Source organism: Pollicipes pollicipes, unplaced genomic scaffold, assembly GCF_011947565.3.
Source record: "Pollicipes pollicipes isolate AB1234 unplaced genomic scaffold, Ppol_2.1 Scaffold_6138;HRSCAF=7277_pilon_pilon_pilon, whole genome shotgun sequence".
Taxonomy (NCBI): Eukaryota; Metazoa; Arthropoda; class Thecostraca; order Pollicipedomorpha; family Pollicipedidae; genus Pollicipes; species Pollicipes pollicipes.
The window spans coordinates 20,147,050-20,170,036 of NW_023596818.1; the positions used below are offsets into that span (position 1 = coordinate 20,147,050).

A 22,987-nucleotide genomic window follows, 5' to 3' on the forward strand; every position below is an offset into this window, starting at 1 on the left:
ATTTCTACGCCTGACCTGATGCCACTTTGGCTTAAATGGTCCTAGGAAAGGTGATAAGCAATGATGACGTTAATGATTTGACCACTCGGCACCTTTGGGACACAAGGCGCATTGGCATATCTGATGCACAAAGAGCAATGCTCGCAATGCTAGCAATGCTTCGCGGAGTGTCAAATCGTTACATATTCGCCCCTAAGAGCTTTGAGGGCTTGAAGTTTAGAGGACTGGTTTTGCAATTTTTTAACCCAAACTATGATTCGTTCCATTCCCGTGCATCTAGCTGTCCTGGAGATGCTTCCGAAAGCCGGCCTTTGCACCAAACCGTCACCAATGGCCGTTAACTGTCGCCTCGCCCTCTTCTGTGACCTGCCCGTGATTGAGTCGCCGCCGGCCGCTCCAGCTGACCGGCACGCTCCGGCCCGTCACGTGCCCTGTTTATCCCCGCGCCCCCTGCTGTGACCTGCCCGTGACTGAGTCGCCGCCGGCCGCTCCAGCTGACCGGCACGCTCCGGCCCGTCACGTGCCCTGTTTATCCCCGCGCCCTCCGCTGTGACCTGCCCGTGACTGAGTCGCCGCCGGCCCGCTCCAGCTGACCGCCACGCTCCGGCCCGGCACGTGCCCTGTTTATCCGGCGACCTGACGCGGCGGAGCGGCGCCGACAGCGGGGCCGTGGCCGGGCATGGCGGCCGCTGGTTATTCGGACTGTGCTCCGGCCGAGCACGACCTCGACAGCCGTGCGCATGCCTATCCGGCCCCGACTCTCCGAGGCCACGGTCGCAGGTCTTGGCCACCCGGGCGGACTCTCGTGTCGTCCTATGAACTGTTTCGGTCGTTAATTGCCGTTGTGGATCATGTTTTCTGGGGGCCCGACCTCCCTAGTCCTCGTGAGGGTGTCCCAGCCGTTTGTGGGCGTTTGGCTATTTTTGGGAGCATGTAAAGGCGGCTCTTTTGTTCACATATACTTTTTCAGTGCGTTATAACGCACGACAGAGGAGGTGGTGTCATGAGAAAAACCAATGCATAAAAACGTGCAATGCGTACCTTAAGTTGCTCAAACTGAGAACCGAAAGAGTCGCATATGAAACAATTTTGTCGCGATGTGATTCGTACCTAAGGCCTTAATGCCGGCTTAAATTATGTGGAATAGTCTGGCATACAAGAAAGCTCGTTTACAATAAGTCGCTGCTTATCGTCCACAAATATAACAGATGTGCTTATATTTGTGCCAGGTATCGCTTGCCAAGTATTGGAACATGCAGCTAAAATTCATCGGGCCCCTGTGTTTTGAAGGACTGCCCGGCGTGACCAGACGTGATATGAGAGATGAGAGCCAATCCTGTTCATAGCGGCGACACCGGTCAAAAAGTATGACGTATTCAGCAAAAGTTTTTGACGTAGGCAGATGCACAGTTTATAGCCTGTGGCTATGCATGCGTATCCAACGCTGAAAACAGCGCCTGCGTGAATGGACCAATAGCCCCGCGATGCTAAACGGGACGCTTTAAACACGTGTACTTCTTATCCGTCTGCAAGGCTGTCTGAAACTTTAAGGCTACTGGAGTCGCAAAGGAAACGACGCAATGACAGAAAGCTCTTGCAGGTTCCAAGAGACAGAAGCGCTAAAGGTTGTTTAGTTTCTTCTCAGATGTGCTCTGTCTGAATTGGAGTGATGCTTATCTGCCCTTTACCGTGGTGATCACCGCACCGGGCACATTGTGACAGGGATGCCTGGTGAGGTCATGTCAGGGGACCCTGATTCTCGTCTCGGGTCGGAACTTTTTGTGGGTCCTTGGTCTCTTATTAATCAGACGTATCCGATAAACTAAATAAACCTGCATAATGTACAATGCATGATATATGATACATAATCATACCAATTAACGAATGGGTTACGGCCATAAGGCGCCTGTGTGTCCCCAAGCCCTACCCTCTCCCCCACCCACTGCCTGACGCTGATCTCTGTATGAACTGCCTTGAACTTCACAACCGCTTGATTTCCCCATGATCGATTTAAGTAACGTCGTTTGAAGTCTATTGATGGATTGTAATTCCAAAACAGTCTTGAGCATGAATATTCCCTGATGCCTGTTTCCCAATATAACCACAGTTTCAAGCAATCGTTCTTGAACTATCGTTCCGGGTTAGTTCTTCGGACCCAACTGAGCTCTGAATCCTGCTTCACTTCACTCCATTGACCATTCCGAGCTCCAGGCGAGGAGCCTGGGTGCCTTGACTGATCGCACCGATTTGAAAATTCGTCTTCACTGGACTTAAGCGTACTACCTGATCTCGCGTGGTCCAAACGTTAGCGCGGCCGTTCACTGAAGTTAAATACCCGTTGGTGGGGGGGGCAAGGGCTTCCACTGATGTTCTGCTTCGCAACATACATGATTTCTGGATTCTGGGTCTCCTGTGGGGCCGACGCCGGCCATTGCTGACGTGTGTAAACATTGCTGACGTGTGTAGACTTGCCCTTGGTAGAGGAGTTAAGCAAAATCCGACTCTATCCTTGGCACGCACGCCTTCGCGACTTCGATCCAACAGGGCTTCTGCCGATACGCTCTAAATCTTGTCCGGGTGATATATTTGTAATGGGAGTCGGTGCTTCGGTGATATCAGCCTTGTTAATAAACCAACAATGCGTTGATTGCACCATTAGGTAGCTTTTAAAAATGCCTTTAGAACGGCTAGAGCAGTGAGCGATCCCGCCTGGCATCGGCGGAGTGCAGACCAAGCGCGGGGCCCAAATTAAATAGTTCACACTGCTAGTGATTTATTCAGCTGCAAGACAACCGACAGCTCATAAATCATCAATCCATTAAAATATGACTGAAATTACACGAAACATGGTTGCTAATTAATTGGGCCTCGGCAGTATGACCGGCCGTTTTGACGTTGATGCCTTCGATGAATGATTGCGGCGCTCGTGTTGGTTTTGAGAGCGAGCAAGCCTCAGAAGCGGGCAGGAGGGCTTCATGCTGAAGCTGTGTCGTCAGCGGTGAGGGGCAGCTTGACTTGACTTGGGCCGCTTGCAATTAGTGCCAATTCATGGCATGCAAAGAAAACACGTCTGTCAGGGTCTCATTAGTGGGAGTTTCCTGAATCGATGCCAGACGGCAGATAAGATGTGTCGAGCGATCCCATGCATTTCGTGAAGTTCATAATTGTTGAGTCGTCTTAATGCCCACAAACTGATCCGGGACTAAACTGATCGGGCGGTCATTTCTCTAATGATCTGTGTCTTATTGCGCACCGTCCACGAGTCACTGGATCATTATGCTGTGTACGTTGTCATGCCTGCATCCGCAGTAGACTAGCGCACTTGATAAACCCGTTTCATACGGCAGCCATTGAGACCAGGGACTCTAAAAGAACATCTGTGTTTTGGCTGCAACCTGAAACGTGAAAAATTCGATCTGTTACCTCTTATGTTATCTATTAATTGATCTTAACCGATCTCTTAAAGGGATCTTTTTCGCCAGCGCATGTTGTGACGGCGCGCACGCGCAGCTGACCGCGAAGAGTGACTCCCGCCCGCCACTGTGTCCGGCGCCCCGTCGAGCGCTACAAATGAGCAGCGGGTGCCTCGTGCACCGTGCACTCATGCAGCTTTTGTAAACTCCTTTTGTTGGCACCATTGCTGAACAACAGGAGCTGAAATGCAAGTTCTTAACATCGGCACACACCATGTTTACATGTTTCGCATGTTGGCCGCAGGCTCGGAGGCCCTGTATCCGAACATCTTCAACCTTGCTCCGGGAAGTGACGTCAGTGTGAACGCCACTTGCGGAACAGAGGCCAGCGAGGTGAGTCAGCCCCCCCCCCCTTCCCCTCACCCTCCCCGGCATCCGCCGAGATGACCGAGTGTTGTGTGTGGAAACATCCAGGCGAGGAAGTGGAGCCCGGCAGGCGGCGGGCGTTGCACAGCAGACTGCTTTAGCTGGCCACAATATGTGCCGTCCCGACTGCCTCTACGCAGACGTACTGGTCGCTTCAGACATATACCTGGTGGCAAATAGCTGTTCCTAAAACGCCTTCTGTGAATGACATCGGAGCCGCAGCGTCCACGTATTTGGATGCGTCTTCCGTGCCATTTTCAAGGCGTTCCGGAGTATTACACGCAAAGCGAGTGTATAGTGTGCACGGTGCTCCGGTGCTCGCCGGCTTAACTCCAGGCTCGGGAGCTAGTCGGTGCGTGGCCGGAGATGCTCTGCAGATGACGGTGCACACGATACACCCGTGTCGGACACGCCGACACGCTGTAAAGCAGCTCTGTGCAAGGCTGACGGGCGCTCCGAGCGCCGGCGCCAGAGACGCCGCCGCCGCTCCGACGAGGCCCGGCGCGTGGTGGTCCGGGAGATGCCGCCACAGATAGGACGGTAGCGCCCCGCGCCGACATCTGTCCCGGCGACAGGCGCGGCCTCAGGCGACGGGCAGCTGTCTCTGACGCCTTATGTCGGCCCTGTCACAGGAGCATGGCTCCTGGAACACACTCTGGTGTGAGCTCGGGTGTGAGTGCGGGCGTGAACGCACGTGTGAGCTCGGGTGTGGGCTCGGGTTATGAGCTCGGGAGCTCTGGTGCGAGCTCGGGTGTAAGTCCGGGTGTGAGCGCGGGTGTGAGCGCGGGTATGAACGCACATGTGAGCCCGGTTGTGAGCTCGGGTTGTGAGCTCGGGTGTGAGCTGGGGGATGAGCTCTGGTGTGAGCCCTCTGGATCGGGTTTGTGTGAGCATATGTTACTGTCTTGTGTATGTCCTGGCCTATGCGTGATGCGTTTCATGAGTACGTCTGGAGGAAACCTTATGCCAAGTGCACATTGTGATAATGTTTGCGCTTCATCGTCGGCACGCCTACACACTGTAGTGGAAACTGCCACCGTCAGTGGCGCGTAGGGAAGTGATCGATGTTCCGTGGAACGAATGTGTGGCAGGATGTCAGTTTGGAAACCGAGGTGTCAGAAGGGCTTGGAGATCAGGAGCGCATTTGCCATATTCTCAGCGTATTCCGCGGTACGTTGACGGCAATTATCGAGGGATCTAGCGCGCTCGCTTGCGGACGGCCCGCTACATTCCCTGGTAGTCAACCCCGCGGCTTCTTTCCTGATGTACGTGCTACAACGAGGATCTTGCTCCGATTCATACATCCCGACTACGTCTGCAGTTCCTCCTGCGGCCGCCCGTTGCATGTCTGCACACGCTGCGCCGCTTGTCCTGGCCGCCCGGCGGATCTGATAGGCGGTCGACTGCGGGTGTGCGGCCGCTGATCGTGACCTTTGCGATACCCGCCGGGTGTCGCGATCGCTGGTCATAGTCAGACCGTCCGTGTGACACAGAGGACTCAATCAGCCTCAGTAGAACTGCCAGGATACGGGCAGGGCAGGGCAGGGCAGGGCAGCGCAGGGCACGGACAGGACAAGACAGTATACGGCATTTTTGATGAATGTGCTGTTGACGTGAGAGCCAGACGAACAGCGCTTACCATCGTGTTCTCTCACCACTGCGATTCTCCCACCAGACGTTCTGCGAGCTTTCCAGCATCGTCTACATGACTGACGACGACTGCCAGATCTGCGACGCATTCAGCAGCGATGCCGGCCGACGCCACCCCATCGAAAACATCATCGACGGCACTGACGCCTGGTGGCAGGGCCCGACACTGGAGCAGGGCATGCAGTACCAGTGGATCACCATCGAGATCGATCTGAAACAGGTGAGGCTTCTCGCTTACGCCTCGCAGGAATCTGTAAGCGTAGAAAGTCTTTCTTATGAAGGGCTCCTACACTTATTGCAAGATATCAGCAGGCCGAGGGCTCCGGCATCTTATAGAACCCGCCGCACGTTCTGAAGCCCACACATCTAAGCTCAATGTCCTGGAGCAGAGCGGAACCAGATCACACGCAGTGGCCTGACTCAGGCTGGCTGGTTTGTCATCCATGAAGTCACCGTCTGATGTCACCACGTGTGATGTATTGTTCAAACCAACCGCAAACTGCTCGATGCGGCCGAACCACTGGCGGTCATGCCCACACCGCAGAGGAACATGCTCAGCACTGCTACAAACAGCGCCGCCAAAGCTATTTTGAGACCATCGCCTTGGTTCCGTCATTGGGAAAACAAGCTCAAAGGCGCGTGCGATAGCCCGGACAGTGGCACGCTGCTTTTAATGCACATCATCAAGATCAAGACGCCACTTGCGACCACGCTCACGCACTTCTACACTTGTCATGATGAGGGATTAATGTGGGGGGGGGGGGGGGGGGGTAAGCAGTATCTCCACCAAGAATCTCCTCAGCCTGGCATGCGCTGTCAAGGACTTCACGGAGTGCACCTTTATCTGAGATCGTCCTCCTTGTCCCGTGCTGCTCAGGAGTACGAGGTGGCGTACGTGATCCTGAAGACGGCCGGCTCCCCGGCGCCGGGCACGTGGGTGCTGGAGCGCTCGCTCAAGGGCGACATCTACGAGCCGTGGCAGTTCTTCGCCGGCAGCGACTCCGGCTGCCGCGACCACTTCGGCATGAAGCCCACCTCCGGCAAGCCCAAGTACCGCTCGGCCTCGGACGTCATCTGCACCAGCTACTTCTCCAAGTTGAACCCGCTCTCCCAGGCAGAGGTGGGGCTGGTCGGCGAGCATCTCGAGCATTGGATGACCGTGATTACGGAGTTCCTGCCCCCGGGGCTGCAGGCGATCTGCTTATGCACCCTTTGCCGCGTTACAGACATCTTGATGCTGTGCTTCAACTATCTGTCCTGGCAGGTGACAGCAATCTGAGCAAAGACTAGGCTGATTTTATTGAAAGCGCCTTGGCTTGACTCACCTTAAAGTGGTTGAAACACATGTAATATGGCGTATGCGTATGTCGTTAACTTGCGGTGACTTATGCCAACGCTGCCTTGTGGTGTAATTTGTATAACGTTAATTTGTGATGTAATTTGCCAACCTTGTGTGAATAGTCAAAGTTTTTGCCGTGCGTAACCTTTAGCCGGGAAAGAGACTTAAAGCGCTGTGACAAGATACAAGCTATATGTGAAGACACGACCACTCTGTCAGGTAAAAGGATAGCAACGCTTTCGCCAGCCCCAACCTTATTTGCTGCGTAAGCAAACTTCCGCCGTCTAGTGGAGATCATCAACCGCATGTGCTGAAACAATACGGGAGGCGGAATGTATGCTTTAGAAAAGTATTCCACATCATAGAAGAACAATATCTGGGCTGTCTTACTCCGTGGCTTTATCCGTTTTAGATCACGTGTTGTCCACCAAACCTCATCTTGTACCTGAACAAATCCGGTTTCGGCCTGCGTGGCTCCCTGAAGTGCGCCGCCGTCAGGCGGTGCGCCTGGCTCGTCTGACCGGCCTCGCCCTGCTCCAGATCTACGTGCCGCTGATCACAGGTCGGCCGACCTCGGAGAGCCCGTCCGCCGAACTGCTGGAGTTCGTGCGCGCCCGCTACGTCCGGCTGCGGCTGCAGGCCGTACTCTCGCTCAACTCGCACCTGCTGGCGTTCTCCGGCGGCTACGCCGAGCCGGACGTGCTCCGCTCCTACTTCTACTCGCTCCGGGACGTAACCATCGGAGGACGCTGCGCGTGCCACGGGCACGCCGAGGAGTGTCCCCTGCAGCAGGAGGACGGGGTGAGTGCATGTCCCTGGGTGCCCGCCGGAGAGGGAAGTGCTGTTTCTCGGCATTGTAGTTCCTTCGAACTTTATTACCATTGGATTGCGTGGCCACGTTTGGCTCACAAAGGTCCTATAGTTCAGAGTATTTGTTTAAGGTCAAGAACTAGGGAACGCTCCAAGACTCTAACCTGTCTTTCTTCGCCCTCACCATCCGCAGACGCGTCAGTGCTTGTGCACCCACAATACGTGTGGCGCCACCTGCGACGAGTGCTGCCCTCTGTACAACCAGCGGCCCTGGTCGCCGGGCAGCGCGTTCCCTGGGACGTGCGAACCATGCCAGTGCTACGGCCATGCCGACGAGTGCTACTTCGACGACGACGTGGCCAGAGGGAAGAAGAGCGTCAACATCGCCGGCCACCACGAGGGCGGCGGAGTCTGTCTTAACTGTCAGGTGACCGACGACGGGGGGCAGCACGGCGCTGCATTAGACGGGAAACACTTCGAAATGCTCGTCTTCGCTACCGCGAAATGGGTATAATGTGTGGCCGTCCGTTTAATGCAAGATCGGCGGAATTTTACCACTCTAGTCTATGTTAATCGACCTTTTTGCTCATATTTTTGTTTTCGTTTTGGGGGCAGACGCTATTGAACCTTTTTCAAATGTTTGACAAGTTATTATGCACTTGAAGAATTCGCTTCCCGATGTAATTTTTTATTTAATTTCCAATTGTGACATGTGAATGAGTTAACCATGGTGAGTTTTCTTGCCTTGTCTTGACCTAGCAGCACTTTGTCGGTAGCATTTCACGGCCGGCATCAACTGCGAGTCATGCCTGGCGGGGTACTTCCGTCCGGCCGGGCTGCGGCCCGACGACCCTCAGCCGTGCCGGCGCTGCCAGTGCACCGCTCCAGGCGCCACCGGCCTCTGCGTGCAGGACGACAGCCGGCTCACGGACGGACAGGTCAGTGTACAGCCTGATCACAGACGGGACAGGTCAGTGTACAGCCGGCCCACGGACGGACAGGTCAGTGTACAGCCGGCTCACGGACGGACATGTCAGTGTACAGCCGGCTCACGGACGGACAGGTCAGTGTACAGCCGGCTCACGGACGGACAGGTCAGTGTACAGCCTGATCACAGACGGGACAGGTCAGTGTACAGCCGGCTCACGGACGGACAGGTCAGTGTACAGCCGGCTCACGGACGGACAGGTCAGTGTACAGCCTGATCACAGACGGGACAGGTCAGTGTACAGCCGGCTCACGGACGGACAGGTCAGTGTACAGCCGGCTCACGGACGGACAGGTCAGTGTACAGCCGGCTCACGGACGGACAGGTCAGTGTACAGCCGGCTCACGGACGGACAGGTCAGTGTACAGCCAGCTCACGGACGGACAGGTCTGTGCCATCAAATTCTCAGTAAAATTAGTCATTTGTTAACATTAGACCAGTAACATCAGTTTCTGGTGATGATAGCCAACACAGTTTTCTTGTTGTTGTTGTTTTAGGGTCAGAAATACAGGCAAACTCACCCGTCCGCACCTTCCCGAGATCCTCCCCCCCCCCCCCCCCCACCTAGCTGACCAGCGCACGTGACAAGTTTGCCTCCTCTTCACAGGTTCCAGGGGCCTGCATCTGCAAAGAGGGGTTTGCCGGCGAGCGGTGCGACCGGTGCGCGCGCGGCTACCAGAACTACCCCGAGTGTGAGCCGTGCCCGTGCGACGAGGCCGGCACTCTGGACGCTGAGTGTGAGGGCCAGAACTGCCTCTGCAAGGTGGGCACCCGCTTCAGCAGTAGTCGGTCACAGATGTCGCCTCGGTCATTCGTCGTCAACAGTACGATGAGACCTATGCCCCGTGTCTAGCAAGCTGAGCTTAGTGGTGTGATCCTCGGCGTTGTGCCTAAGACTTCCGGTCATGGGGCTGGCACTGGCACGCGAGGCTTACCTGTGTGGAGGCGATCTCCTCTTTGTTGCCGATCGTCAAGCAGTGCTCTTATGATCGCGGCACACAAGCCGACTTTTACAGAAAGCTTTGAAAAAATCACAACTCAACTAAGTCAGTAAAGCAGTCTCATTTGTGAACCCCACAGCTCCAGCAAGCGGTGTTCTCTTCATTGAAACCCACACTTCACCATTTATAAACGCATAGCACATGTGTCACTGGATCCGAGCTGTCCATTCTGAGGTAGGCACCGTGCCCGTCCCTGACGCACCGTGACGTCATCAATATCTCAGACTCAGCACCTGCCGCGGCGCGATGCTGCGTCATCACGCCTGCGTCATCATATCCTTACAAATGCACCTTAATCCGTTCGCTCTCGACGATGACCATGACGTCCTAGCGAATCACGCAGTGGTTCTGCAGAGTGGTTCAGAGTGATCCACTGGTCAAGTTTCTCGCTTCATTTCCCATGCGCATACTCCAAATCGCTCGTCCCTCGATGCGTCACGGTTTCACGCACAAAGCTCATGCGCCGACGCCTTCGGCCAGCTCGTGGGTGTCTTGCTATGAGTTCACCGCCGCGAGCTCATCACCTGCTGTGGCACAGCTCCTCACGATACGTGAGCGCCGACGTGCCTGGCTGTGGCCCAGCTGCACACGAGGGCTCCACCTGTCCTGACCTGACTGGCCCCTCCACAGCCTCACGTGCGCGGCCAGCGCTGCGACAGCTGCAAGCCGGGCTATTATAACCTGCAGGCGGACAACCCGGACGGCTGTACCGAGTGCTTCTGCTTCGGCCTCACCAGCATCTGCACCAGCTCCTTCCTCGGCGTCGAGAACGTACGCTCACCGCTGCCACCTGCCGGCAGTGATGTGTACAGGCCAATGTGGAATGTCCTGATCTCGCTGCAGTTAATACATTTTGGTAAATGAACGACTAAACTGTTGCCCCTGTCCCACACAACGCCACGTCAGGTGTGCTTTGATTGCACGCCATGATTTCTGCCTCTGCTTTGATTACATGCCATGATTTCTGCCTCTGCTTTGATTGCATGCCATGATTTCTGCCTCGCTTTGATTGCATGCCATGATTTCTGCCTCTGCTTTGATTGCATGCCATGATTTCTGCCTCTGCGAATCTGGCGTTTGTGACATTGTGATTTGGTAGTAACCTTCAAATACGTGTGGCCAGGTGAGGTTGCTTCCTCTGGGAACGTCGACATTGCAGGAAACCGAGCACGCAATGATGTCACACTCACTGCGTCGTTGTTGCCAGGTGACGACGATCGTGCCGTGGACAGTGACGTCACTAGACGGCTCGATGGAGGTACAGCCGTACCTGGACGGCACCACCCAGCTGGTGGCCAACGACGAGATGTCGGACCTCAGCGGCTACTACTGGCAGGCGCCGCAGGAACTGCTCGGTCTGCGCGTCTACAGCTACGGCCAGACGATGCAGTTCGAGACGTCCTGGGTGGTGCGGCGAGGTGACACAGCCGGCCGGCCTGTGAAGGGGCCCGATATCATTCTGGAGGTACGGACACGCGTTCTGGCCAAAAGTGCTCTCAAAGTGCGTCGTTGCGCTGATGTTCTCTTGAAGCAAATCGGCAGAGACGTCCCGCTAAGACTGGCGAAGTCATGTAATAGCGGGTGTTTAGTGGTATGACAAGAACGATGCTTTTACGTTTTGTGCCGCATTGTTTACAAGGTCTAGATGCTGATTTTGTTCCATAGTTTTGTAAGCACCTGGCCGTCTCCTCCCACTTTCCGTGCTCCCCTGAGGTACTCGTATTCACGTGAGCAGGGTCGTCACGGGAGCACGTGTGTCTATGTCGTCATCTGTGCGTGCGCTGTCCGTCTGTTACGGCGGACCGTATCGGCGGCCCATGGCGCTCGATGCCGCTGTTCGGACGTGCTCGGCGTCCGACACCGTCATCTCCACAGGGGGCCGGCTTACGCCTCGGCTACGGCCACAACATGTACCACGGAGGCAGCGCCAGCATTAGCGCACCGCTGAACGAGAGGAGCTGGTACCGCATGTCCACCAAGGTATGCCAGCTCTCCACCGGTCTCAATACGATCACAAGCATAGTGCGCATGCATCTTTCCACCAACGCATGAAACAAGCTGCTACAAACCTAGTCTGGCCAAAACCCACGATTTAGCAGTCTCCTGCCTATGTCATTTGTTTGACAAGTGAGTCGTATGTTGACACCTTATCTCCCTGACACACTGCGGCGACGGCCAGGTGAATGACATAGTGCGCAAGAAGCGAGAGAAGTACGTGCGAGGTCCGGTGACCCGGCGGCAGCTGATGCGCGTGCTGGGCAGCATGGACCGCCTGCTGGTGCGCGCCAAGTACCACAGCGACCAGATCGAGGGCGGGTGAGTGACCAGATCAAGGCCGAGTGAGTGACCGATCGAGGACGGATGAGTGTGGGGGTGAATGACCAGACCAAAGGCGGGTGAGTGACCAGATCGAGGGCGGGTGAGTGTCCAGATCGAGAGCGGGTTAGTAACCAGATCAAGGACGGGTGAATGTGAGGATGAGCGGCCAGATCGAGGGCGGGTGAGGCTGCATGACCAGATCGAGGGCGGGTGAGGGTGAGTGACCAGATCGAGGGCGGGTGATTGATCAGACCGGGGGCGGGTGGGGGTGAGTGACCAGGTCGAGGGCGGGTGGGCGACTAGCTCGAGAGGAACGGGTGAGTAACCAAAGATTGAGGGCGGCCGGATTGGGGCTTAGAGTGCAGTGATGGCTGCATTGCATAAAAAACTGCTGATGCCTCTTACAAGGAAATTTAAAGGATCTGTGGTGATGGGAACGTTGTGCTCGCGCGGTATTGCGTCACAGCTACTCTGTGTGCCCGCATTTCAAGACGATACGATGCGAGGCACGAGCTCTGGCATTGGCCGGATGGACGACTTACAGAGCGCCCGTGAGCGCGCGCCAGTTTTGCGTTATGCGCACTTGCGTCTGCATGTAAGAGTGTTTGCATCCAACTCCCCACGTGCCACTTGTATGCACCACTGAACAGATGTGTTTGTCCAGTGTTTGGCGTACAACCGGCCATCGTAGGTAACATTACATGAGTGATCGCACTAGATATGACCCCACAAGCAAGGTGCTCGCATTCGCCTCCTCCCCCCCCCCCACACTGATCTGCACGAATTACCACCATGCCTCCCCGCCGTTCGGGTTCTCGCGTTCGAGAGCGCCGCGACCCGCGTGTTCTCTCACCTCCGTCCACCGGGGCGCTGCCGCCACCAGGCTGCACGACTTCGTGCTGAAGATCGCCTCGGAGAGCTCCGTGAGCTCGGAGCGCACCACGGCCGTGGAGCAGTGCCAGTGTCCGCCCGGGTACGCTGGCTACTCGTGCGAGCGCTGCGATTTCGGCTACCGCCGGCGCAACGGCACCCTGTTCCGCGGCGAGTGCGTGCCCTGCGACTGCAACAGCCACGCGGAGAGCTGCGACCCCTTCAGCGGACAGTGCGGGGTGAGTGGGCGCGCCGGCTCCGGCAGGTCCTGTCGCGCCCCGCGGCCGGAGCTGACCCGGGCCTGTGCGATATCAGATATTTGTGCTGTGTGATAATGGGCCGGTTACGAGCTTCGGCGATCTTCTGTATCTTTCCACTATAATCGTGCCATTTGTGCGATATCTAACCGAAATCGGTGTAGGCTTTAAAGCCAAAATGAACGATGTCCCCGCAAGCGTCACAGCGAAACAACGAGAAACCGACTCCTTTAACTGTAGAATGGGTCCATGACTTCATATGCACGTACGCCAGCCCGACACTTCGCCCAGGACAGCGTCCTCACACCGCCACAGATGCTTCAGCTCCACGTTACAGCCGCACTGCGTCTCTGCCTCAGGCGTGCCTTCATAACACGATGGGCGACAGCTGCGAACTGTGCGCGCCCGGTTACTATGGTAACGCTCGCCGCGGCACACCGGACGCCTGCCGACCGTGCGCCTGTCCGACCGAGCTGGTCGGCGTCGACTTCACGCCCAGCTGCGAGGCGACGCCCGGCGGCGAGGACTACGTCTGTACCAGCTGTCCACCGGGCCACGATGGCGACCACTGTGAACGGTGAGGCGTCCAACCGGTCCCCGTTCCCCTCCCCCCCCCCATCTCTGCTGTCCACCGGGCCACGATGGCGACCACTGTGAACGGTGAGGCGTCCAGCTGGTCTCCCCCCCCCCGTCTTCCCCTCTGCTGTCCACCGGGATCACGATGGAGACCACTGTGAACGGTGAGACGTCCAGCCAGTCCCCCCCCCCCCGTTCTCCCCTCTGATGTCCTACAGGTCATGATAGCAGCCACTGTGAACGGCGAGACGTCCAGCCAGTCCCCCCCCCCCCCGTTCTCCCCTCTGATGTCCTACAGGTCATGATAGCAGCCACTGTGAACGGTGAGACGTTCCAGCCAGTCCCCCCCCCCGTTCTCCCCTCTGATGTCCTACAGGTCATGATAGCAGCCACTGTGAACGGTGAGACGTCCAGCCAGTCCCCCCCCCCTTCTCCCCTCTGCTATCCTACAGGTCATGATAGCAGCCACTGTGAACGGTGAGACGTCCAGCCAGTCCCCCCCCCCCCGTTCTCCCCTCTGATGTCCTACAGGTCATGATAGCAGCCACTGTGAACGGTGAGACGTTCAGCCAGTCCTCCCTCCCCGTCCTCCCCTCTGCTCTCCTCCGGACCTCAATGAAGATCACTGTGAACGGTGAGGTGTCCAGCCGGTCTCCCCCTTCCCAGCCCCGGCCTCCCCTCTGATGTCCGCCAGGCCACGAGGATACTTCTGCGAACAGCGAGACGTCTGGCCGGTCACCCTGTTCTGTTGTCATTTTCTTCCGCTGTCTTACGAAACGCCAGCTTATCTGCTGATGTCCCCAGCTGAAACATTAGGGTCTCCTGCTGTCTGCTGTTTAGGGCTGAAAGCAGGTGACACCAGTCCTACTTGTTGGATTCTGACCAGCAGTTTCATGAGCCTTAAGTTCGCTATCCGTGCGCCAGCCTTCATGCGTCGCTGTGATATACTATGGCCGGAGCGCCGCGCTGCCGCTGACCTAGGACGTGCACCAGGTGCGGAGCGGGCCACTACGGCTCGCCGCTGGCCCCTGGCGGCGGCTGCCGGCCCTGCCAGTGCGGCGGTAACGTCGACCCTTCGGACCCGGCCGCGTGCGACCCGCTCACCGGCGAGTGTCTGGCCTGCCGCGGCCACACCGCCGGCTGGCACTGCGACGTCTGCGAGGACGGCTTCTTCGGCGACGCCGCCGCCCAGCAGTGCCGCCGTGAGTGTCGCTCCGAGTGCCGTCCCGATTGCCGCTCAGGGTGCCACTGCGAGTGCCGCTCCGAGCGCCGCTCCGAGTGCCACTTCGAGTGCCGCTCAGAGTGCCGCTCAAAGCGCCACCCAAAGTGCTGCCCGAGTGCCACTCCGAGTGCCCCTCAGAGTGTCGCTCAGAGTGCCACTCCGAGTGCCACTTCGAGTGCCGCTCAGAGTGCCGCTCAGAGTGTCACTTCGAATGCCACTCCGAGTGCCGCTCAGAGTGCCGCTCAGAGTGTCACCCGAAGTGCTGCCCGAGTGTCCCTCCAAGTGCCCCTCTGAGTGCCGCTCAGATTGCCACTCCCAGTGCCACTTCGAGTGCCGCTCCGAGTGCCACTCCGAGTGCCGCTCAGAGTGCCGCTCAGAGTGTCACCCGAAGACCTCCATAATGCTGCTCGAAGTGCCATCCGATAGCTCCTCCGAGTGCCGCTCAGAGTGCCGCGTCAGAGTGCCACTTCGAGTGCCACTTCGAGTGCCACTCCGAGTGCCGCTCAGAGTGCCGCTCAGAGTGTCACCCGAAGACCTCCAGAATGCTCCTCGAAGTGCCACCCGATAGCTCCTCCGAGTGCCGCTCAGAGTGCTGATTTGAACGGCGGTACCAGAAGAGTGCTGGTCTCAGTGTCTCGTAAAGAAATTCGCGCCATTAGCAGCGTTCAGTGAAGCCAAGTGGATACCCAACCCTCCTCGAATGATTAGCGCACATGCAAGCAGTTTTCTGCCCAAGTTACCAGCTGCATTAGCGGTTGCACACCTAATCGTATGTGGGAAAGTAAGTACTAATTTAGACCGATGAAGTGCCGGACTTTGGCGTCGCTTGCTTTACGTCTACCAGATTCGGCTTTTTTAATTACTACCAAACCTCGACACTAATATTGCGTGGAAGCAGGATACTTTTGACCTATGCCTAGCACCAAAAGTATCTAGAAAATGTTCAATGGCCGTTTTTTACTGAACTGAATCTGAGTGAGGTGCCGTCGAACACAGTGTTCTCGCCAGTCTCTTCACCCCGCGCTCTGCCGTGCTTGCAGCGTGTGAGTGCATGTTCTGCCACAGTGTTCTCGCCAGTCTCTTCACCCCGCGCTCTGCCGTGCTTGCAGCGTGTGAGTGCGGCATGTTCGGCTCGACCAGTCCCGTCTGTGACCACGTGACAGGCCAGTGTCCCTGCAAGGAGCGCTTCATCGGCGAGAAATGTGACCGCTGTCAGGTCAGTGGCCTCGCCGTCCCGGCTCGGATCTAGGTAGCGCTCCGTTCGATCAGTCAGGTGCCAATTGATCTTGTTTTGATTATTAATGGCATTGGAAACGTATCCCTGCTTTCAATGAATGTCTCAGGGAGTATACTTGTACGTTTGCTGGCGATCGTTATGCGTCGTTTTTGAGCGGTCTGATCTTACTCGGTCATGGCATGAGCTGGGGCTGTGCTGGGGCTGGTTCAGCGCAGATTGCATTCTGCGCTGAAAAATGTTCATGCTTTGATCAAGAACAATTTTACTCTAACGTTGCCAGGAAACATCGAGCGCAGATTGTTTACGCTTTTGTATTCAAGCATGCTAAGCCAACACGAGTTTCACGAGTGCTTGCGTGCATATACCATCCTTTATTTCTTCCTAAGCTGCTCGGCTGTTACCAGTGCGCGCTGCTCGCAGAACCCGGGTGGCAACATCGAGGCCGACTGCCTGGAGTGTTTCTGCGACCTGGCCGGCAGCCTGGGCCCGCTGTGTGACCCGGGCTCGGGTCAGTGTCAGTGCCGCGCCGGCGTGGAGGGCACCAACTGCAGCCGCTGCCTGCCGGACCACTTCGGCTTCGGCGCCGAGGGCGGCTGCAGAGGTGAGTCGGCGGCGCTCTGGCTGGTGTCGCGGCGGTGGTCTGGAGTGTAGGGGCACGTCGACTTGACTGGTCGCGCAGCGCTGGTGTCGCGGCGGTGGTCTGGAGTGTAGGGGCACGTCGACTTGACTGGTCGCGCAGCGCCGGTGTCGCGGCGGTGGTCTGGAGTTTAAGGGCACGTCGACTTGACTGGTCGCGCAGCGCCGGTGTCGCGGCGGTGGTCTGGAGTTTAAGGGCACGTCGACTGTGACTGGTCGCGTGGCGCCTACACCAGCCTCCCCTGTGAAGCCTTCTCCCACTTTGGAGGTTCATTGCGTCCTCAGGCCAGCTCCGCCTGTGGAACTGACTCGTGCAGCCTGGTCAGTCATCGTCATAATACGACCCCATCTATTGACACTTCACCCGGCTCTTCAAACACAAATTGTTTCCAATCGCAAACTGCTCAAGATAATTCAGACGAATCCACCTCTGATGCCGTAGGCAGCCTCGGTCGCACCATAAAAACAACGTGTTTTGTTTGAAGGTCAGTGGCTGTTGATTGCCCTTTTAGCTTTCGAAATCAGTCCATTACTTCTTCAGACTGAGAGGAACTATAGCCCACTGCCAACTACTCCCGGATGGCTACATACCTCGGCCAGTGCCGGGCTAAATGTAGGTGCGCTCAGAATGCACGACAGGGGAAGTACAACGCAACTTAACAAACAACGAAATCAGGTCCACATGTTCCATATGAGAAACGTTCGGGGGTTTGGAAAAACGACAAACATGACCTGTCCCGTGTAAAAGAACTTGCGAGTTGCGGCCTTGTGAGGTCGGAGGTATGCGTGACGAGCTTCATCCGATCGTGTATTGCAGGAGTGGTATTGTGTCTCCATCCTCATTGCCTTTTAATAATATGGATCAGCTTGAACCTGTCCACTTTTGAATGTATATTTCAATGCATACTACCTTCACTTTGTTTGATATCGCCTCCCTTGTTAGTTCCCTTAATTAAGCTCATGACAAATTTTTATTTTAAGTAGTCAGGGTAAATCAGGTCACAAGAGACCAGTTGTTCTCACTCCAAAGTCTTTACTATAATACATTCCGAAATAAAAAAGGGAGCCGAATCGACCCCTAGACAAAATTAGCATATAGAGAGCCAGCCGGGAATGGCTGAATTAATGCCAATACACTTCAACCCATGCCAGCGGATTAAAACATGATATTTTAGTGAACGGTAACAGATGCTATGCATTTCGTCGAAACAATTGGGAATTACAATAAGCATGCAGGATGCATAATACAATGCTGTTCATGTTGGCATAACGCAAACAAGAAGCTTTCATGCATACATAGAAAACATTCAGGAAACGTGATAACAATTGAAAACACAGTCATCCTCAATAATTGAGGATTGGGGGGCACCATTTTTGTTTGAGCGCACCGTATGTGACGATAAACTTTCGACAGCGTGCTGCTTCTGGATCTCCGAAGGGAATATGTTGTTGGATTCTACAGCTAAAAATCATAGACCATAAAACCTATAAACCGTAAAACCCATAAACCATACCATGCCACAAAAAACTATAAAACCATTATCCCATAAACCATAAGGACCACAAAGGACCACTACACTGCGCAGTTGGAACCTTGCCCTCGCGTGTGCAGTATGCCATTGTGCACAGTCATTGGCTTTCATGGGTGTTCCTCTGTCAAGCTATCATATTTTATGTTGTTTACATTTTGAAGTCATAATATTGGAATGACGACTGTTTCGGGCGTTCCACTTGTGACATGCAAACAAATGCATGTATCCTGTTAAACCCATGTCATGCCCCGAAAGGATCGCCCGAAAGGTTACATGCGATACCGTGTTACCGCCCACGAACGCTGTGCGCCGTGGTCACCGACGCCGGGGCGTTATGGCCGCTGCCGCTGCCGGGGCGGTGCACTGGGAAACGCCGCCGAATTAATGGCTCTGTTTGCCTGCAGTCGCAGCCCAGTTCCATACAATGGGGCCGTCCTCGCGCACTCCGCACACAATGCGCGCCCGAGTGGGAACCGTGGCTCTGCTCGGCGTCCCCGCCCTGCAGATGCCGCACCTGTGACGTCAGCGTCCGGGGCCGCGCCAGGAGAGCACCTGGTGTGCGCTCTGCCTTCAGCTGCACCGCTCTCGGCGTGTGTCAGTGGTCGCCGCATTCGTGCGAGCTCGCTTGCTCACCGGCTGGAGATTCCAGTTGGTGTGATATTCAGCCTATGTCGTGACGTCCAGGATATTCGGGACGTCGTTAACAGTTCCAGGACGTCGTTCACACAATTCCAGGACGTCGTTCGCACAGTTCCGGGACGTCATTCACGCAATGCCGGGACGTCGTTCATACTATTCTGGGATATTGTTCACACAATTCTGGAATGTCGTTCACACAGTTCCGGGACGTCGTTCAATAATTATGGGACGTCATTCACACAATTCCGGGATGGCGTTCACACAGTTCCGGGACGTCGCTCACACAATTCCAGGACGTCGTTCGCACATCTAGACGTTAGTAATAAAAAAAATAAATGCAAGGACAAGTTAGCATGAGCGCAAACTGTCAAGTGCTGGGCCATGACTATTGGTCCATGAAATGCACCAACAGGTAGAGATCGGTAGCCTCGATTAATGCTAGACACGTCCAGCTTTTGTACAGCTGCGATAGGCGCTTCCGCGAGGTGGTATTGTGGGCGAAAAAACCCACCGCCGTCAGACAGGATGCGGTCAGTTTGCCGACGGATTGGCCATCGCGCGGTCGCCTTACTCGTATCATCGGTCAGATAGTGCTTTGATTGATGATTGATTGATAGTGCTTTGATTGATGACTGCCAAGACTTTTGTAAACCGCTAACTACTCCATGTTACTTGGTGCATACGAGAAGAACGATGTCTCCAAGTAAAGGTATGGTACGTTTTCTCCAATGCAAATTGAGATAGTTCCAGAAACAAGGTCAAAGTGGTAGAAGTCCAAAAATGGTCGCACTTTTCTTGAAACGATTTCATCCGCACAAAATAAAAGTCCTAATTTCCCGGTGATGCCACCGCCACCTTCTGCATCGTCAGCTGATGTAACGCTGTCCATGTCTAAGATACCAACACAAATAACTCATTTATTTATTTAACGTGCAATTCTAAGGTTTTTAATTATCGTTCCACTAAGATATGCTTCTACAACATTACACCGTTGGATACATAGAATACGTAATTTGATCTAAAATGGGTGCTGGTGCTTCCAGAAGAAAAACACGACCAAACAAGGCATTAAAAGCAGCATTGAATAAACTGTCAGTGCTTTTCAGTTCATGATAGTTCATTCGGCTTTTTCATAAGCCGATAGAAGTCAGGCGCTTTGTCGGAATTTTAGGACGTCCTACAGAGATATCGAATGTGCTGCAGTGTATTTAATAATGAAGATATGTAACACAGCTTTCAGCGTATGCGCTTGCGGTCTTTAAGGGTAAAAACCTTAACACCCGGCATTGCAGTCTTCACGGGCTCCCACGGTGTTGGCCCCGCAGCTAACAGGCGGCGGTCAAAAGGCTTCGATGCACCGGGGAGTGTAGTGTTTCTGAACCCTTCATAAAAGCGATGCGCTAGTTTGGAGAGTACCGAGTCGTAGATTTTACTGGTTAAATTTTCATATTGATGCCTGAAACGGTTTCATTTATGGCACCCAGAATCCTTGATGTGGCGCCGAGATGAACTATACTGAATTCATATTGCCGTAACTGCTACTCCATTCAGGTTAACCATGATCATCATTGTAAGGATTATTAGTTTGAGGTTTATCAGTATTATCTGGATTAACCTCAGGATTGCAGTCTTGGAATGTACGTACCAATCTTAACCTTGAACGGTGCGAATAGCTTTAAAAGGAGAAACAATGACTCCGGGAGGCCCCATTTTTCGACGCTCGGTCATTTTCGCCGCCGCCGCTCGCCGCCGCCGCCGCCGCCTAGAAACAACTGTGCCAGCCAGCGGTGCTCGGCTCGATGGAGACTGCAACGCCGAGCATCCACGTTTCGTTCTTGAATTGCCAGCGCGCGTGCTCAGAACTGGTGTATATGATTTTTTAATTCTATTTTCTAAAAAATGATATTCTTCCTCAAGAAAACGTGCGTTGGCCAGGTTCGTGCAAATATTTGCTTTGTTTTGATACACTCTTATTGACACAAAAGGAGCACGTTTCCGGGGCTGAGGGCCAATAGGAGGAACATTAGGGGGCACATTACCTTTCCCGGTCAGGGACCAAAGAACCGCTCCGTGCCAGCCTGTAAAACCCACCGGCTGATAATTTGAGGACATGGGAATCGAGGATCACTGATCCGGAGGCTCTCAGGGTAAAATATCATGCATTGGTCCCCTCCCTTGTGCGGGAGACTTATTAACCGGAGCAGTCGGTCCCCGATTGGCCTGGGGCACTGACTGGTGCATGATGATCCTCTACCGGCACAGAGGGTCTAATAGTATTGGCACAGGGATCCAGTTTGGCTGACAGGCCCCTGGCAGAAACAGGGCGATTAGCCCTGGTTCGGGACTGTCCCTGACTGCACAGGGCCCTTCCATCGTCTGATTGTGTGGCCTCGCGTTATCCCCTCTTACGTCCACTTTAATTATCAGAGGACCATAACCCACGAAAGGGCCCTCCGATATTCGGGGCCAATCCGCTGCCCCATTTAGCGAATGTGCCCCCGGCCAGTTCAAAGCCTTTTGGTGACATGGAGTCCTGGTAGGCACTGTAAGGCTCTGGCCGACACCGGGCCCCCATTGTGCCAGAGGTCTCGACCAATACAACGAGCATTCAGACAATCGCAGGTCCCGGCCCTGCATCTGTTTGGAAAATGGGCCCATGGCCCAGACCGCCCATTGGTTTTTGTGGTTTCTGACCGACTTAGAGACCCTTACCGTCCCAACAGACCCCCGGTCGGTGCAAGAGACCCTCCGATTCACATTGCAACGCCCAGTCAGGCGGGCCGGATCCTTCGGGCCCTCCAATTGGCTTTTGGACGATGGTCTCGAGGAAAGAAGGGACCCTCGGGACGTCAGGGGGCATGTGCTGTCTGCTCTCCCCCTTCCCCCACCTGTACCACCGCAGATGACATCTCACCGGTATGTTGTGTATCGCGCCCAAATCTTCAGCAGCCTCTGGGAACATTCGTTGTGTGTGTTTCTACGCAAATAACATGTCTCTAGCATGTTTGCTCTCTGAGAAGCGTTGTTTTTGGTGAGAATAGTGCACGGCGACCCGCGGCCAGCGCGGGCGGTGGGCGACGAGCCAACGAATCTGCCGACCGCGGACAGTGGGAACGATATTGTTACATTAGCATGGCTATACATCATCAAGGTACTCTCAAAATACACATCAATATGTATCGATATGCTTGGAACTAAACAAGGAACAAAGCTATGAAGGTTTCATGCTGCTACGCGGCACGAATTCGTGGACATGGCATGCAAAGCTGAAATAACCTGATTTTTAGGAAAACTTGGCATCTGACCTGGCTTAGTTTTTGTCGAATGTTGATTCAGCAAAATCAAAATTACCACACATTGCGAGATCTCGCTAACGTCAACTAATTGCTTTCTTTCCCCGAAGCTCTTTCATTCTTAGTTTAGACACGGCAAGGAGTCATTGATCCTCTATCTGTTCCGTCATAAAAGCGTCGAATCAGGGCGAGACTGAAGTGCCGCCGCACCCCACTTACCCCAAACACACGGCACGCGCCGCCCGGCGGCCTTCAGACACATCGTCGGCGTTGGTTTATCTGCCAGACGGCGGCGCTATCTGTCATCCGGTGGGCCGCTGTTGACTCTGTCCTATCTGGCCCGACTGCGGGTCTGAGTCGCTCGCCAGTGTCACGGCGGCTATACCGCCCAGGGCACAGGCCGAGCGCCAGTGTCACGGCTATGGCGTCCAGGGCGTGGGCGCCCGAGCGCCAGTGTCACGGCTATGGCGTCCAGGGCGTGGGCGCCGGAGCGCCAGTGTCACGGCTATGATATCCCAGACATGGGCGCTGGAGCTCCAGTATGACGACCATGGTGTCCCGGGCATGGGCGCTGGAGCTCCAGTATGACGATCATGGTGTCCCGGGCATGGGCGCTGGAGCTCCAGTATGACGACCATGGTGTCTCGGGCATGGGCGCTGGAGCTCCAGTATGACGACCATGGTGTCTCGGGCATGGGCGTGCCAGAACTGACCCGGGCAGCGTGAGATTATTTCACATTTGGCGGAGTTTGCGTGCCATGTGCGTGGCATAGCAAGCA

The 22,987-nt window shown here is 55.2% G+C and overlaps 1 protein-coding gene across 2 annotated transcripts in view; it reads left to right on the plus strand.

The window, feature by feature from the left end:
• Positions 1-22,987, plus strand: part of LOC119105747 (laminin subunit alpha-2) — a gene marked incomplete at its 3' end in the record, with an annotated part of 71,143 nt that overhangs the window by 15,646 nt on the left and 32,510 nt on the right. For both annotated transcript variants that reach the window (XM_037229236.1, XM_037229237.1), the window contains 16 exon segments: positions 3,718-3,806; positions 5,515-5,709; positions 6,367-6,609; positions 7,369-7,629; positions 7,832-8,065; positions 8,415-8,576; positions 9,234-9,389; positions 10,258-10,398; positions 10,835-11,092; positions 11,503-11,607; positions 11,807-11,943; positions 12,830-13,055; positions 13,433-13,650; positions 14,643-14,851; positions 15,981-16,087; positions 16,529-16,709. In XM_037229236.1, coding sequence (XP_037085131.1) covers positions 3,718-3,806; positions 5,515-5,709; positions 6,367-6,609; positions 7,369-7,629; positions 7,832-8,065; positions 8,415-8,576; positions 9,234-9,389; positions 10,258-10,398; positions 10,835-11,092; positions 11,503-11,607; positions 11,807-11,943; positions 12,830-13,055; positions 13,433-13,650; positions 14,643-14,851; positions 15,981-16,087; positions 16,529-16,709 — 2,922 coding nt within the window.